General features: G+C 38.1%; 1 protein-coding gene across 2 annotated transcripts in view; it reads right to left on the bottom strand.

Moving 5' to 3' along the window:
* The window catches only part of DOCK11 (dedicator of cytokinesis 11), a 212592-nt gene that overhangs the window by 54960 nt on the left and 144470 nt on the right, over positions 1–13162 (bottom strand). For both annotated transcript variants that reach the window (XM_019717035.3, XM_074323192.2), the window contains exons 36-39: positions 9217–9283; positions 7585–7632; positions 6097–6239; positions 4743–4858 (exon numbers count right to left, since the gene is read on the bottom strand). In XM_019717035.3, the coding sequence (XP_019572594.2) occupies positions 4743–4858; positions 6097–6239; positions 7585–7632; positions 9217–9283 (374 nt within the window). The remainder of the gene's footprint in view (positions 1–4742; positions 4859–6096; positions 6240–7584; positions 7633–9216; positions 9284–13162) is intronic.

The following is a 13162-nucleotide window of genomic DNA, read 5'->3' as shown; positions in this document are numbered from 1 at the left end:
TTCAACTTGGAAATCTCAAAATGCTACATAAACTACATCTATACATCATTATATCATTTTAAACACATGAAAAAAATTATTTTTCCAATGTAACATACCAATATAGAACTAGTATGGAAAGAGTATTTTCTTCTAATCTAACCATATTACTTCTCTACTAAGAAATCAGTACATTTAAAATGGATACAAGGTAACCAGACTTTGTATTTACCTGAGGGAGACTAAATAATGTAAGAATTAAGGAAAATCCAATCCTATATTAAAAGGCTATTATCTAATTTACTTTTTAAAGTATGTTTAGTTAGTGTATGTTTAGCCACTGGGGACAAATTAAACCCACTATGAGTAGACACAATAACAGTTATCACAATTGAACAGACCATATAAATTATTTAAATGCTTCTTGTAAAGATAGACATAAAAGATTTCCAGTCAAGATGGCAGAGTAGGTAAATGCTGTGCTCACCTCTTCTCACAACCACATCAAAATTACAACTAAACTACAGAAAACTCATCATTGAGAATTACCTTAAGTCTGGCTGAACAGAAGTCCTACAACTAATGGCATACAGAAGAAGCAACGTCAAGACTGGTAGGAGGGGCAGAGACGTGGAATGGGCTGGTCCCGCACCCACGTGTGACCATTAAAAATTGGCAGGGTTATCTCAGCTGTGGAGGTTCCCCCCAGACGAGCGAGGGGTCCCAGCCCCACACCAGGGTCCCCAGCCCAGGTTTCCAGTGCTGGGAAGAGAAGTCTCCACAGCTTCTGGTCGTGCAAACCAGCAAAGATTGTGGCTGAGTGAGATGAGGGGACTGCAGTCCCAGCTGTTCATCTTAAAGGGACCACGCACAGGCATACTCACTGATGGACTCACTTGCTCTGAGCTCCAGTGCTGGGGCAGCAGCTTGAAAGATGCCAGGGTCTTACAGGGACTCTCTGAATTGTCTGAGTTATTTGGCTTCAGAGTGAGGGCTGGAGGGGCAGCTTTCTCCCAGACAGAAATGTTTGCAGAATCCATTGTTTCTTTGTTGAGCCCTCCCCCTTCCAGGTGTGCAGAAACAAGTGGCCACCATATCTGAGTCTCCATCAACCTGACTAACTTCAGGTTCATTCACGTTGCCATGGTAATTCCCCAACCCACCCAACTTGTGGTCTGACCAGTGTCGCTTCCACTGGTTTTTCCTTACAAATGGCCTGCCTTGGCTCATGCTGCAGATTTTCCTAAAACCTCTCAAAGGTTCACAAAACCCACACAAGCAGCATCTGGCCTTGGCATGCCTGTACCTCTTGCTGAGCAGCCCCAAGACCAGCACTAGTAGCAGCGAGCCTTGGTTCTCAGCTTGGCCTCTTGAGGCACCTCCAAGCCCAGCTCGGCCATCTGCTGATTCCTTTGTGGCTCATGCCCAGTGGCCTTGGGCAGGACACAGGCTGCGGCTGAACTTGGCTTGCTGTGGGGCCCCTCCCAGGAGTAAGGTGGAGCATCACCCAGCTGCCTCCAAGGACAACATACCCAAAGGGCAGACTGGGCAGGCACCAGAACCTGCTAAAGCATACAATGCCCAAGATGTGGAGGCAGCCTGGCTGTCCATCAATGGATGACTGTATAAAAAAGAGGTGGTACATATGTACAATGCAATATTACTCAGCCTTTAAAAAAAATGAAATCTTGCCACCTGCAATAACATGGATGGACCTAGAGGGTACTGTGCCGAGTGGATTAAGTTGGACAGAGAAAGACAAACGTCATGCGATTTCACTTACATGTGGAATCTAAAGAACAAAATTAATGAACAAACAAAACAGAAACAAACTCACAGATACAGAGAACATTTTGATGGTTCCCAAATGTGAGCAAGGTTGGGGGATGGGTGAAAAAGAGGGAAGGGATTAAGGAGTACAAACTGGTTGTTACAAAGTAGTTGTGGGGATGTAGGGTATAGGTAAGGAATACAGTCAATAATATTGTAATAAAACTATGTATGGTGTCAGACTAGCCTGAGGTTTTTGATTAGATGAGGTAAATGGCCTGAAAATTTACAGCCCACAGATAACAATTAGCATTGAAAGGGTTCATTTATTTGACTCTGTATTGAGTGTCTATCATTTGCAAGATATTACACAAGACCCTGGAATTATAAAACTTGGTCTCTTCTTTCAAAGTGCTTATGCATTAGTACACTAACAGATTATATATCCTCGACATGATACCGTGTTTCCCTGAAAATAACACCTAGCTGGACAATCAACTATGGTGCGTCTTATATTAATTTTTGCTCCAAAAGACACATTAAAGCTGATTGTCCGGCTAGGTCTTATTTTTGGGGAAACACGGCAGTATTTTAAAAAGAAGCAAAACAGAAGAAAAACTGACAAAGTTGGTAATTTGAAAATGGTACTCTTCATAGGAGCCAACTGAAAAAGGAAGGAATGACAAGGTGAAATAAAAAGCATGTTCTGATTTTAGGGGATTCTTGGTATAACAACTATGTATGGTACTAGATTTATTGGGGTGATTAGTTCGTAAGTTATATAAACCTCTAATCACTATGTTGTACACCTGAAACTAATATAACATTGTATGTCAACTGTAATTGAAAAATTAAAAAAAAATATTTTAGAGAAGAAAACATTATCCGTCAGGAAAAGCTGTTTAAATAAACTTTAGACTGACATTTAAAAAGAGTCAGTTCTCCTTCCATTACCATATATTTGATTCCCCTTGCCCTCTTCTACCATCTCCCCTTCCCCCTTTCCCCGCTGGTAACCACTAAATTGTGGTCTGTGTCCATGAGTTTTTGTTCTTTATCTGCTTGTCTTGTTCCTTTGTTGCCTTCAGTTTTATATCCCACATATGAGTGAAGTCATATGGTTCTCGACTTTTTGTCTGACTTACTTTGCTCGGCACAATAATCTCAAGATCCATCCATGTTGTCACAAATGTTCCTATATCATCCTTTCTTACCACCGAATAGTATTCCATTGTGTATATATACCACATCTCCTTTATACAATCATCTATTGAAGGACACTTTGGTTGTTTCCATGTCTTGGCCACCATAAATAAAGCTGCAATGAAGAACTGACTCTGGGTGGTGAACACACAATGTGATATATAGATGATATAATACAGAATTGTACACTTGAAATCTATGTAGTTTTGTTGACCATTGTCATCCCAATAAATTTTAATTAAAAAATAATAAAAATAATAAAAAGAGAGAGAGACATAACAGAAATAACAAATTGTAGAGAAATATCTATTGGTTTGTCAACCTTTTTTTTAAAGCACTGGTTAACTTTTCCTATCCCTCAAGACACTAGCAGGTTACCACTGCTTAACCAAAACCAACAACAAAAAATACCCCAAAATAATATGCAAAGTTGTAACAGATCTAATAGTAACATCAACAACCAGAATCCCTGAATGGTTTCAGATTTTTATGGCTCTTTCCTTAGTCTACTTCCAAGCATGGTGCAGTGGTTAGAAGCATGGACTCTTGTGATAACTGGCCTAGATCTGAATCCTGATTCTGCACTGACCAGCTATGTGACATTAACCTCCCTGTTTCCTCATGTTAAAATGGGAATAATAGGACTAAAACTGAGTTCATATTTGTATTTTTAAGTTTACTGAGGTATAATTAACATGCCATAAATTTTACCTATTTTAAGTGTACTATTCAATATTTTTAAAATAAATTTACAGAGTTGTGCAATCATCACAATCCAATTTTAGAGCATTTCCATTACCTCAAAAACATCCTTGGTGCCCATTTGCAGTCACTTCCGTTTCTCTCCCTCACCCCAACAATGAAAAAACTGAGTTAATATTTGTAAAGTACTAAGGATAGTGCCTGACATCTACCGATAGGTATGTTTGTTAAATAAATAAGAAGTATCTGAATAGAAGGAAGAAATACGATGCAAGCCTTGAGAACAAATATCCTTCTTATTTATTGGCACAATGAGAAATGAATTTGGGTTACATTTTAATGAGAACTTAATACTTCATAAAGGAATTCTGAAGCCTATTTCTTATTAGTATCTAATTCAGTTTTCCCTTGTGAGCCTCTCTGAAAAAGCACAAAGGGAGGAGATTATGTGTGTAACTCAGGTGAAAGCAAGCAAGATTTTTCACTTTTGAGCTGTCCCACTAATGTTACACTACAGTGATACAGTTTGTACTTTTCAAAGCACTCTTAGGTCCATTACCCAGTTACTCTCTCAGCAACCCTGCAAGATCACTGCTTTTTGCCTTATCCTTTTTAATAACAGCAATGATGATTTGTACTGAGAAGCAAACATCTAAGGAAAAAACACTAAGTGCCTGACTGGGGAAGACAGCCAGCCTGTCTGGACTTCATCCAGCCTGAAAAGACACCTCATCATAACAGCCATTTGGGAACAATGATTCAATCATAATTTGGGCTAAAAATTTCTGGATATTTTAATAAAAGTATGAAAGAGAACTGTTTTTAAACACAAAAATAAAACAACAGAATGTAAGAGGTAGAAGGGAGCTTAAGGGAAAATTAGTCCAATCCCCTCACTTCCTGGTTATCGCAAGTGAGGCTCAGTAAATTCCCAAGGACACACAGTAGCCAAACTCAGTCCACCATCCAAGCTTCCTCACTGCTAATTTGGGGCTTTTTCACTACACTAAGCTTCATCTGATTAGTTACCTTTTGTATAATATTTTCTTTGCAATGAGGTCAAGTGAATTCTAAGTGTTCATTTTTACCTTGAAGCACTGGGTGAAAAACGATATGGTATCTAGTACTGTTAGAGAAACTTCAGTAGCAATATTGCCTTCAAGCAGTGCCTGATGGAAAATGTCTGCTTCAGTTGTTGTAGAACCTAGGATTTTAAAAAAAGGTAAATTAAAACTGCCTAACACAGCAATTCATGTAAGTTTTGAATGATTTTTCCCCAAAAAATCCAGAGACAAGCAAGAAGCAAGGAGGCTCTCAATACTTGCAGACCTAGTGAATTTCACTGTACTTATTCCTTAATCAACTATGGTCTTGGTTAATGAAGTCTACTAATTTTTACTTCAACTCTGTATCAACAGCTCTACAACACATAATTAGGTGCCCACCTCTTTAGAGACAAGATTTCAGTGATGGAATATGGTAATGTAACTAGGAAATAACATGTGAGGCATTTTAGGCCGTGCTACTAATTACGTGTGCAAAAATGAGAAACTCCTAGAAATTCGGCTACATTATACAAGGTGGTGCCCTATGGCCAGATATTTTCAATGATGCCAATGATATACGACTTGTTTCTAAATCAGAAGGAAAACAAAGCATGAGTCAACTGAAGGAAGTAGGTTTATTAAATTTTTACAAGTGAGAAGAGCAACGCTGAAGGCTGTTAAGATTTGCATATTTTTTAAAGGTCTTGAGTATATATGCTCAGAGCCCATCTGCTCAAGACGTGTTTTTATTATTACTTCTTATCACAAGGCCACTTTTGCTGGCCCTCTCCTGTGCAACCTCCAGAGGACTGCATGGAAATGAAAGTTTTCTTACTCTTTGACTTTTTATTAATATTTGCTTTTTAGAGGATAGCTTCCATTTATATAACTCTAGGTTCCCTAGCTGGGCAAGATTTCTCTCCTTGTCCTATTTGCCTTGTTAATACTTCAACCTGTGTGAAATATACCTTTGTCAAAATAGTATTGACAGTTCTTTATTTTTTGCAGTCAGTTCAGCATGTGTCAGTCCTTAAAATCACTGAATAATAACTCTAAACAAATGTATACAGTTTTATTAAGATGCTGTTATTTGCATTAAAGTTTAACAGTAGCAATGAAGGATATCTAACATAAATATGATGAGAACAATTCAGTGGGAAAAATTAATTTCTTTAATACTGAACTAAGAAAAAACCACCATTACCTGAAATTGCTGAAAAATCCATGCATGTTATATGATAATGTATGATGAAATGATTGTATACAAACACAGACACATATATAGATCTATGTATGCAAAATCATTTTCAATCGTTTTGCTTATTTTAGCCAGGTCTTTTAGCTTAGCATTACATATCTGTTTCAAATGGGTACCCTACACACATTTTTCACTTACTGTGATTAAGGGTAAACGAACTTTCCAGGCTACTAAGATGTTGAAGCCGGGCCTGCATTACTCCTGATCTGTTTCGAAGAGCTGGCATGGTTTGCGATTTTCGGTCTACTCCAAAGTGTTTTGACAGCCAGACATCATGTACCCTAAAATAAATTTTAAAGTTAGGAATTGGAGTGCTCTAATAACATCTCAATGTTAGATGTTTTTTCACTAAAAAAATGATTAGGTTTGCACATAAACACTATACTATGCTCAAGATTCTTCCAACTATTACTTGGCTTAAATGAGACATCACTGGATATTACATAGAGTTTTAATGTGTATTTTAAAAAGCTGATGCTATAAGAATATAATTAAGGAATATAGAGTTTATTTCCCTCCTTTTCCTCAAAAACATCAGAGTAAAGTGAACAACACTCTAATAAATATTCAGTCTTTTCTCAGGAGGTGAGGAAAGGCAAGACTCAGAAAACAGTGAGAGGGCTAATCAGAGTTGAAATGGGGTTGGGGGAGAATTCCCAGATGTTCAAGAATGAGTGCCAATCAAATGTTTCTGGACTTGAGCTAAACTTGGGACCATAAATTTTTACTCTGTAAACATGTCTATGTTAGGATTTACAAATTTTTCTTTGTTTTCATTTAATTTTAAGGTTCCACTAAAAAAAATTACAACTGGGTCATACAGGAACAAAGGAAGAAAAAGAGTCTTGTCTATTCTCTAGGAAACATAGTGGGAGGGTCAGCAGAATCTTAAGAGGTTAAGGATCATAGTGGCAGTTACCATGCCAGCTTCAAGTCATGGGGAAAGACAGTGTAAATCGTCACCTGAATTACCTAATATTAGGGATGTTCCTGAGACTCAGCAATTATAAACACCTTCTGAACAAGCCTCTTTAGTTTTTGGAAGTGACATGGAATTTAACTTTTAAAAAAGAGAACTCTATTTGAGTTCCTTTAATGACTAACTCTACCCCTAAAATATATCTCATTGAAATAAGCAAGTAATCTTTTCCTTAGGAACCCGCAAACATTTTTTAAAGTATTTATTTCACTAAGATTTAAATAGCAAAAAGAAAAGACAGATAATATATAATACATATCCCAATCACTGTTGGGGACTTCTGTTTACCTTAATAACTGAGATGTGTATTGGCAGGTTATAGATAAAAGTACAGACCTTATCGTTATCCTCACTTTATGGTTTCCTGCCTTCACCTGGATCTAGCCCTTTCTCACATCCTTCAGAAAAGATAGCATCTGTTCTAGGATTGGAACAGAAGCTCTGTGTATCAGGCTAACCATCACCCTTTCGAAAACTTAAATATATCAATTCACATTAGTTTAAACTTTGAGGTGAGACATAATAAATCATGGGTTGTCTTAACGTTAATTCAAAATGAATAATCTAGATTTTACATGGCATGATCAAGACTGCCCTCTGTTGGAGGAAAAGGGAAAAAGTGGAAATTGCAGTGCTATGGGAATTACCTTGCTATGTTTCTTTTCCCCATATATCTAAAGTGAAACAAACATACTCTAGAAAAAAAAACAAAAAACAGAACAACAGCATGTTAGTAAAGTATTGCCATTCTCTGCAATTTCACAAGTGATTTTGAAAAGTCATGTTTTACAAAGAATACCTATTTAAATCATATTACAACATACGTTTTGGTAGACAGAAATAAATATACACACAACTACTTGCAGGCTTATCATGTACCTTTCTATGTCTGCTACAATTACATCAACATCAAAAAGCCCCGTGTCTTCATATACAATTTTAACATGTTAAAATAAAACATGTCAATGAAAATCATCCTTTGTGCTCTTTAATTTATCATAGGAAAGGTCTCTAGTTTAGACATTAATACCTAAAAAAGGTTCTTAAGCCTAAAAATTGGGACACATACAAAAGTAGATAGGATAGCATACTAAACTCCCACGGACCCAGCACACACCAGCTTCAACAATTATCAACTCGTGGCCATTCTTGTTTAACCGCTTCCCTGAACAGGTCCCCTTCTCTCCCTCCACCTCCCATACCTCCTATATTTTTCGAAGTAAATCCCCAACATACGTAATACATTTTCATTAGTAAATATTTCAATATAATTAGTTTACTTTCTTTTTAATCTTAACTGTTGTTTTGTTTGCAGACACTTTCTGCAAAGTTTTGAAAGACTTTAATATTTATGCATTGATTATCCTCTGTGTTTTGGTAGACATGCACATACAATATCATATATATATACAATTTATTTGAAATTTTCGTAGATTTCATTCTAATTTTTCTTTGTTTTTAATAATGTAAAAATAGTTCAGCATACAATATAGAACTTCCCACCTCTACTTAGGAAAACAGACAAGATTTTCCCCCCAGTGCCTTGGACATTATCTATTATCTGTATCTCTATCTATATACCTGTATCTGTATACCTGTATCTGTATCTATTAGATACAGATACAGGTATATAGATATATATGCACTTAAGTGGGTAGAATTAGCTCTGCATAAGAGCTAATTCTAAGTTCCAATAATTTAAGCTGTCCCATTAAGCCAGCATCTGATCAAAATGAATGATTTAGGATAGCTGATGCTACTTCTCGTTTTCCAGGATCATAGAAAGACTCCTGCTGGGCTGTAAAGATGGTCTATTATTACCGTGTTTCCGTGAAAACAAGACCTAGCCGGACCATCAGCTCTAATGCATCTTTTGGAGCAAACATTAATATAAGACCCGATATTATATTACATTAGAGCCAGTATTATATTATATTATATTATATTATATTATACCCGGTCTTATAGTAAAATATTAAGACTGGGTCATATATTAATTTTTGCTCCAAAAGACACATTAGAGCTGATGGTCTGGCTAGGTCTTATTTTCATGGAAACATGGTAGCTAGTGTTTTCACAAGTATTCCATCTCCATGTTTTCCTTGTATGTGTGAAGAACCTGTATTTCAGCCTCTACATTACCAAAAGAGTTTAACATTTCCTACATTATTAGCAAATAAGCTGTTGAAACCAGGACAAAAGGTAATATTTTATTATGTATAAAAATTAAGCTCCCCCAAATAAGGGGACAATTAAAAAAATAAATTAATATAACTTACTCCAGAAGTATGAGAATGTTTATGAGCTCCTGAGGAGAAACTTTATTCCAGTAAGTTAAGAGAGTATCTGAAAATAGAAAAATAAAGTGTTAGATCTTGAAAATAATTATAGCAAATAGCACTGTGAACTTTAAGCACAAATAACTTAGCTTCAACAATCATCAACTCATATCCAATTCTGTTTCATTTATATTCTCCTCTCCCCTCTCACTGCCCAGTACACACATTGTATTCTTCTGAATTAATCCCAAACATATCCTTCAATCTGTAATTATTTCAACTTCAACAATTATTTTTATTTATTTTGTAAATGTTCTTCTGTATAGCTTATCCCAATTTCATATCATCCCTGAAGATGAAGGAAGGGAAGCAGACCTGGAGTTTTTAATGAAATTCCTTTTTTTTTAATTTTTGCAGATATTTATTCAAATATAGCTCACATAAAATGCTGTATTAGCTTCAGGTGTACACCATAGTTATTCAACACTTATATACCTAAAGAAGTGATCACCATAGTCCAGCAACGATCTGACACAATACCACACTATTACAATATTATTGACTTTATTCCTCATGCTGTACATTATATCACCATGACTCATTTGTTTTATACCTGGAAATTTGAACCTTTATTCCCCTTTACCTTTTCCCCCTCTTTTTTAATTTTTCAATTACAGTTGACATTCAACATTGCATTAGTTTTAGGTGTACAGCATACTGGTTAGACATTTATATAATTTAAGAAGTGATCTCCCTGACTAGTCTAGTACCCACCTGGCACTACATAGTTATCACCATGTACACCAAGTCTGCCTTACTACACATTCAATGCAATACCCGCGAAGTCCATCCATGTTGTTGCAGATGGCAAGATTTCATTCTTTTTCTATGACTGGGTAATATTCCATTGCATATATGTAGTACCTCTTCTTTATCCATTCATCCATTCAGGGACAGCAGGGACACTTTCATATCTTGGCTATTGTAAATAATTCTGCAATGAACATATGGATGCATATGTCCCCTTGAAGTAGCGTTTTGGGGTTTTTTTAAGATAAATACACAGAAGTGGAATTAGTAGGTCCTTCTTTGTCTCTTGTTAAAGCCTTTGTTTTGATGTCTATTTTGTATGGTATAAATATTTTTTTTTGCTTGTTTCTATTTTCATGAAATATCTTTTTCCATCCCTTTCCTGTCGGTCTAAGTGTCTTTCAATCTGAAGTGAGTCTCTTGTAGGCAACATATGTGAGTCTTGTTTTCTTATCCATTCAGCCACCCTATGTCTTTTGATTGGAGCATTTAATCCATTTATACTTAAAATAATTGTTGACAGATATGTACTTATTGCCACTTTATTATTCATATTTTTATCTTTTTTTAATCTTAAAGCAGTCTGTCTTAAGATTTTTTTTTTTACTATTGGATTGGTGGCAATGAACTCCTTTAGGTTTTTCTTGTGTGGGAAGCTCTTTATCTGTCCTTCTATTCTAAATGATAGCTTTGCTGGGTTGAATAACCTTGGCTGTAGGTCCTTTCTTTTCATCACTTTGAATATTTCATGCCAACCCCTTCTTGCTTTCAAAGTTTCTGTTGAGAAATCAGCTCACAGTCTTATGGGAGCTCCCTTGTAGGTAACTGCTTCTCTCTTGCTGCTTTTAAGGTTGTCTTTGTCTTTAACCTTTGGCATTTTCATTATGATGTGTCTTGGTGTGGGGCCTCTTTGGGTGCATCTTGTTTGGGACTCTCTGTGTTTCCTGGGCTTGAATATAGGGAAGTTTTCTGTCATTATTTCTTCAAATAGGTTTTCAATTCCTTGCTCTCTCTCCTCTTCTAGTACCCCTATGATGTAAATGTTGATACACCTGATGTTGTCCTAGAGGACCCTTAATCTGTCCTCATTCTTTTGGATTCTTTCTTTTTGCTGTTCTAACTGGGTGTTTTCTGCTACCGTATCTTCTAAATGGCTGATTCAGTCTTCTGCTTCATCTAATCTACTGTTGATTCCCTCTAATGTATTCTTCATTTCAGTTATTGTATTCTTCATTTCTGACTGGTTCTTTTTTTTTAATGTTTTCTCTCTCCATTTTTATGTTTCATATCTCTTTGCTGAAGTTCTCCCTGAAATTACTGAGCATCCTTATAACCAGTGTTGGAACTCTGAGGCTGGTAGATTGCTTGTCTCCCTTTTGTTCACTTCTCTGGAGCTTTGTTTTCTTCTTTTATTTGGGACCTTTATCTTTGTCTCCATATTTTGGCTGTGTCCCTGAGTTTGTTTCTCTGTATTATGTAGGGCTGCTATGCCTCCCAGTCTTAGTAGAGCGGACTTATGTAGTAGGTGTGCTGTGGGGCCCAGTGGCATAGTCTCCCTGGTCACCTGAGCTGGGTGCTCCAAGTGAGTCCTTCTGTTGTAGCTGAGCCGTGGTTGCTGTTTGCATGTCAATGGGAGTGACTGACCCTTAGGCTGATTGGTTGTGAGGAGTGGCTGTGACTAAAGTGGAGTAGCAGGATTTCCTTTAGCAGGGCTCTGGTGCCTGCCCAGTTTGCCCTTTGGGTGTGATGTCCTTGGAGGCAGCCGGGTGATGCTCCAGCTTGGTCCAAAACTGGCCACCAGGCGTGCCAGCTCTAGGGCATCCTGGGAACGTACCTGCTGCAGGGCAAGTTCAGCCCCAGCCTGTCCCCTGCCCAGGGCCACTAGTATGAGCCACAAAGCAATCTGCAGATGGCCACCACCCACGCTGGACTTGGAGGTGACTCAAAGAAGCCAAGCTGCGAACCAAGGCTGGGTGCTGCTAGTGCCGGGTTTACAGCTGCTCAGCCAGAGGTATGGGACATGCTGGAGCCAGATGCTGCTTGTTTCAGCTTTGTGAACCTTTGAGAGATTGTAGGCAAGTCTGCAGCAGGAGCCAAGGCAGACAATTTTTATGGAAAAGCCAGGGGGAGCAGCTTGCGTGTGCCCAAAAGTTGGGTGGGGTCTCAGGGAGTCAGGGCCAAAGAACAGTGTTACACAGGTTGTTGGAGACTCAGATATGGCTCCCGCATGTGTCTCCACGCTAGGTGGGGGGAGGGCTCAACAAAGGAACAATGGTGCCTGCCAGCACTTCTGTTTGGAAAAAAGCTGCCCCTTCAGCCTTTACGCTGAAGCCAGACAATTCTGTTCCTCTCCTTACGGTCCTGGCACTTTCCAAGTTGCTGCCCCCGTGCTAGAGCTCAGCACAAGTGAGTCCATCAATGAGTAAGTCCATGTGCGGGCCCTGTAAGAGGAGCGCCTGGGACTCTAGCAGCCCTTTGTCTCACTCAGCCACAATCTCCACTGGTTTTCACAGACATAAATTTCTGGGGACTTCTCTCCAAGGCACTGAAACCCTGGTGTGAGACTGGGACCCCTCGCTCCACGGGGGTTAGGGGATCTCCACATCTGAGATATCCCTCCTGATTTTCAATTGTCACATGTGGGTGTGGGAACAACCCATTCCACATCTCTGCCCCTCCCACCAGTCTTGATGTGGCTTCTGTATGTCCTTAGTTGTAGGGTTTTGGTTCACCTAGACTTCAGGTGATTCTCAATGATGGCTGTTTTGTAATTCAGTTGTAATTTTGATGTGGTTGTGAGAGAAGGTAAGCATAGCATTTACCTACTCTGCCATCATGACCGGGAATCTGAACTTCCTAAAATTTTATGCAAGATGATGCATTTATGTGATTTTTTGGGGGGCTCAAGTGCCTTTACCTGCTACTCAAAGGGCTCTCTGAACCAAAAAGTTTGAGAACTGTAAACTTTAGCGGAAGAAACAAATAATTTTTTCCACTCTTTATATTTGGATTGTAAACTCTGACGTCCTGGTAACACACACACACACATGCACACACACCATTTCAGATACAAAAGTCCTTTAAATCTATCACATGTACTTCTCTTTCTACCTATTTCTTTCTTTCTTGTAAAATA

This window comes from Rhinolophus sinicus, chromosome 18 (assembly GCF_057876585.1).
Source record: "Rhinolophus sinicus isolate RSI-liver-muscle chromosome 18, RSI-T2T, whole genome shotgun sequence".
NCBI lineage: Eukaryota > Metazoa > Chordata > Mammalia > Chiroptera > Rhinolophidae > Rhinolophus > Rhinolophus sinicus.
The sequence above is the reverse complement of the archived record's forward strand: the minus strand, read 5'-3'. Positions and strand labels throughout refer to the sequence as shown.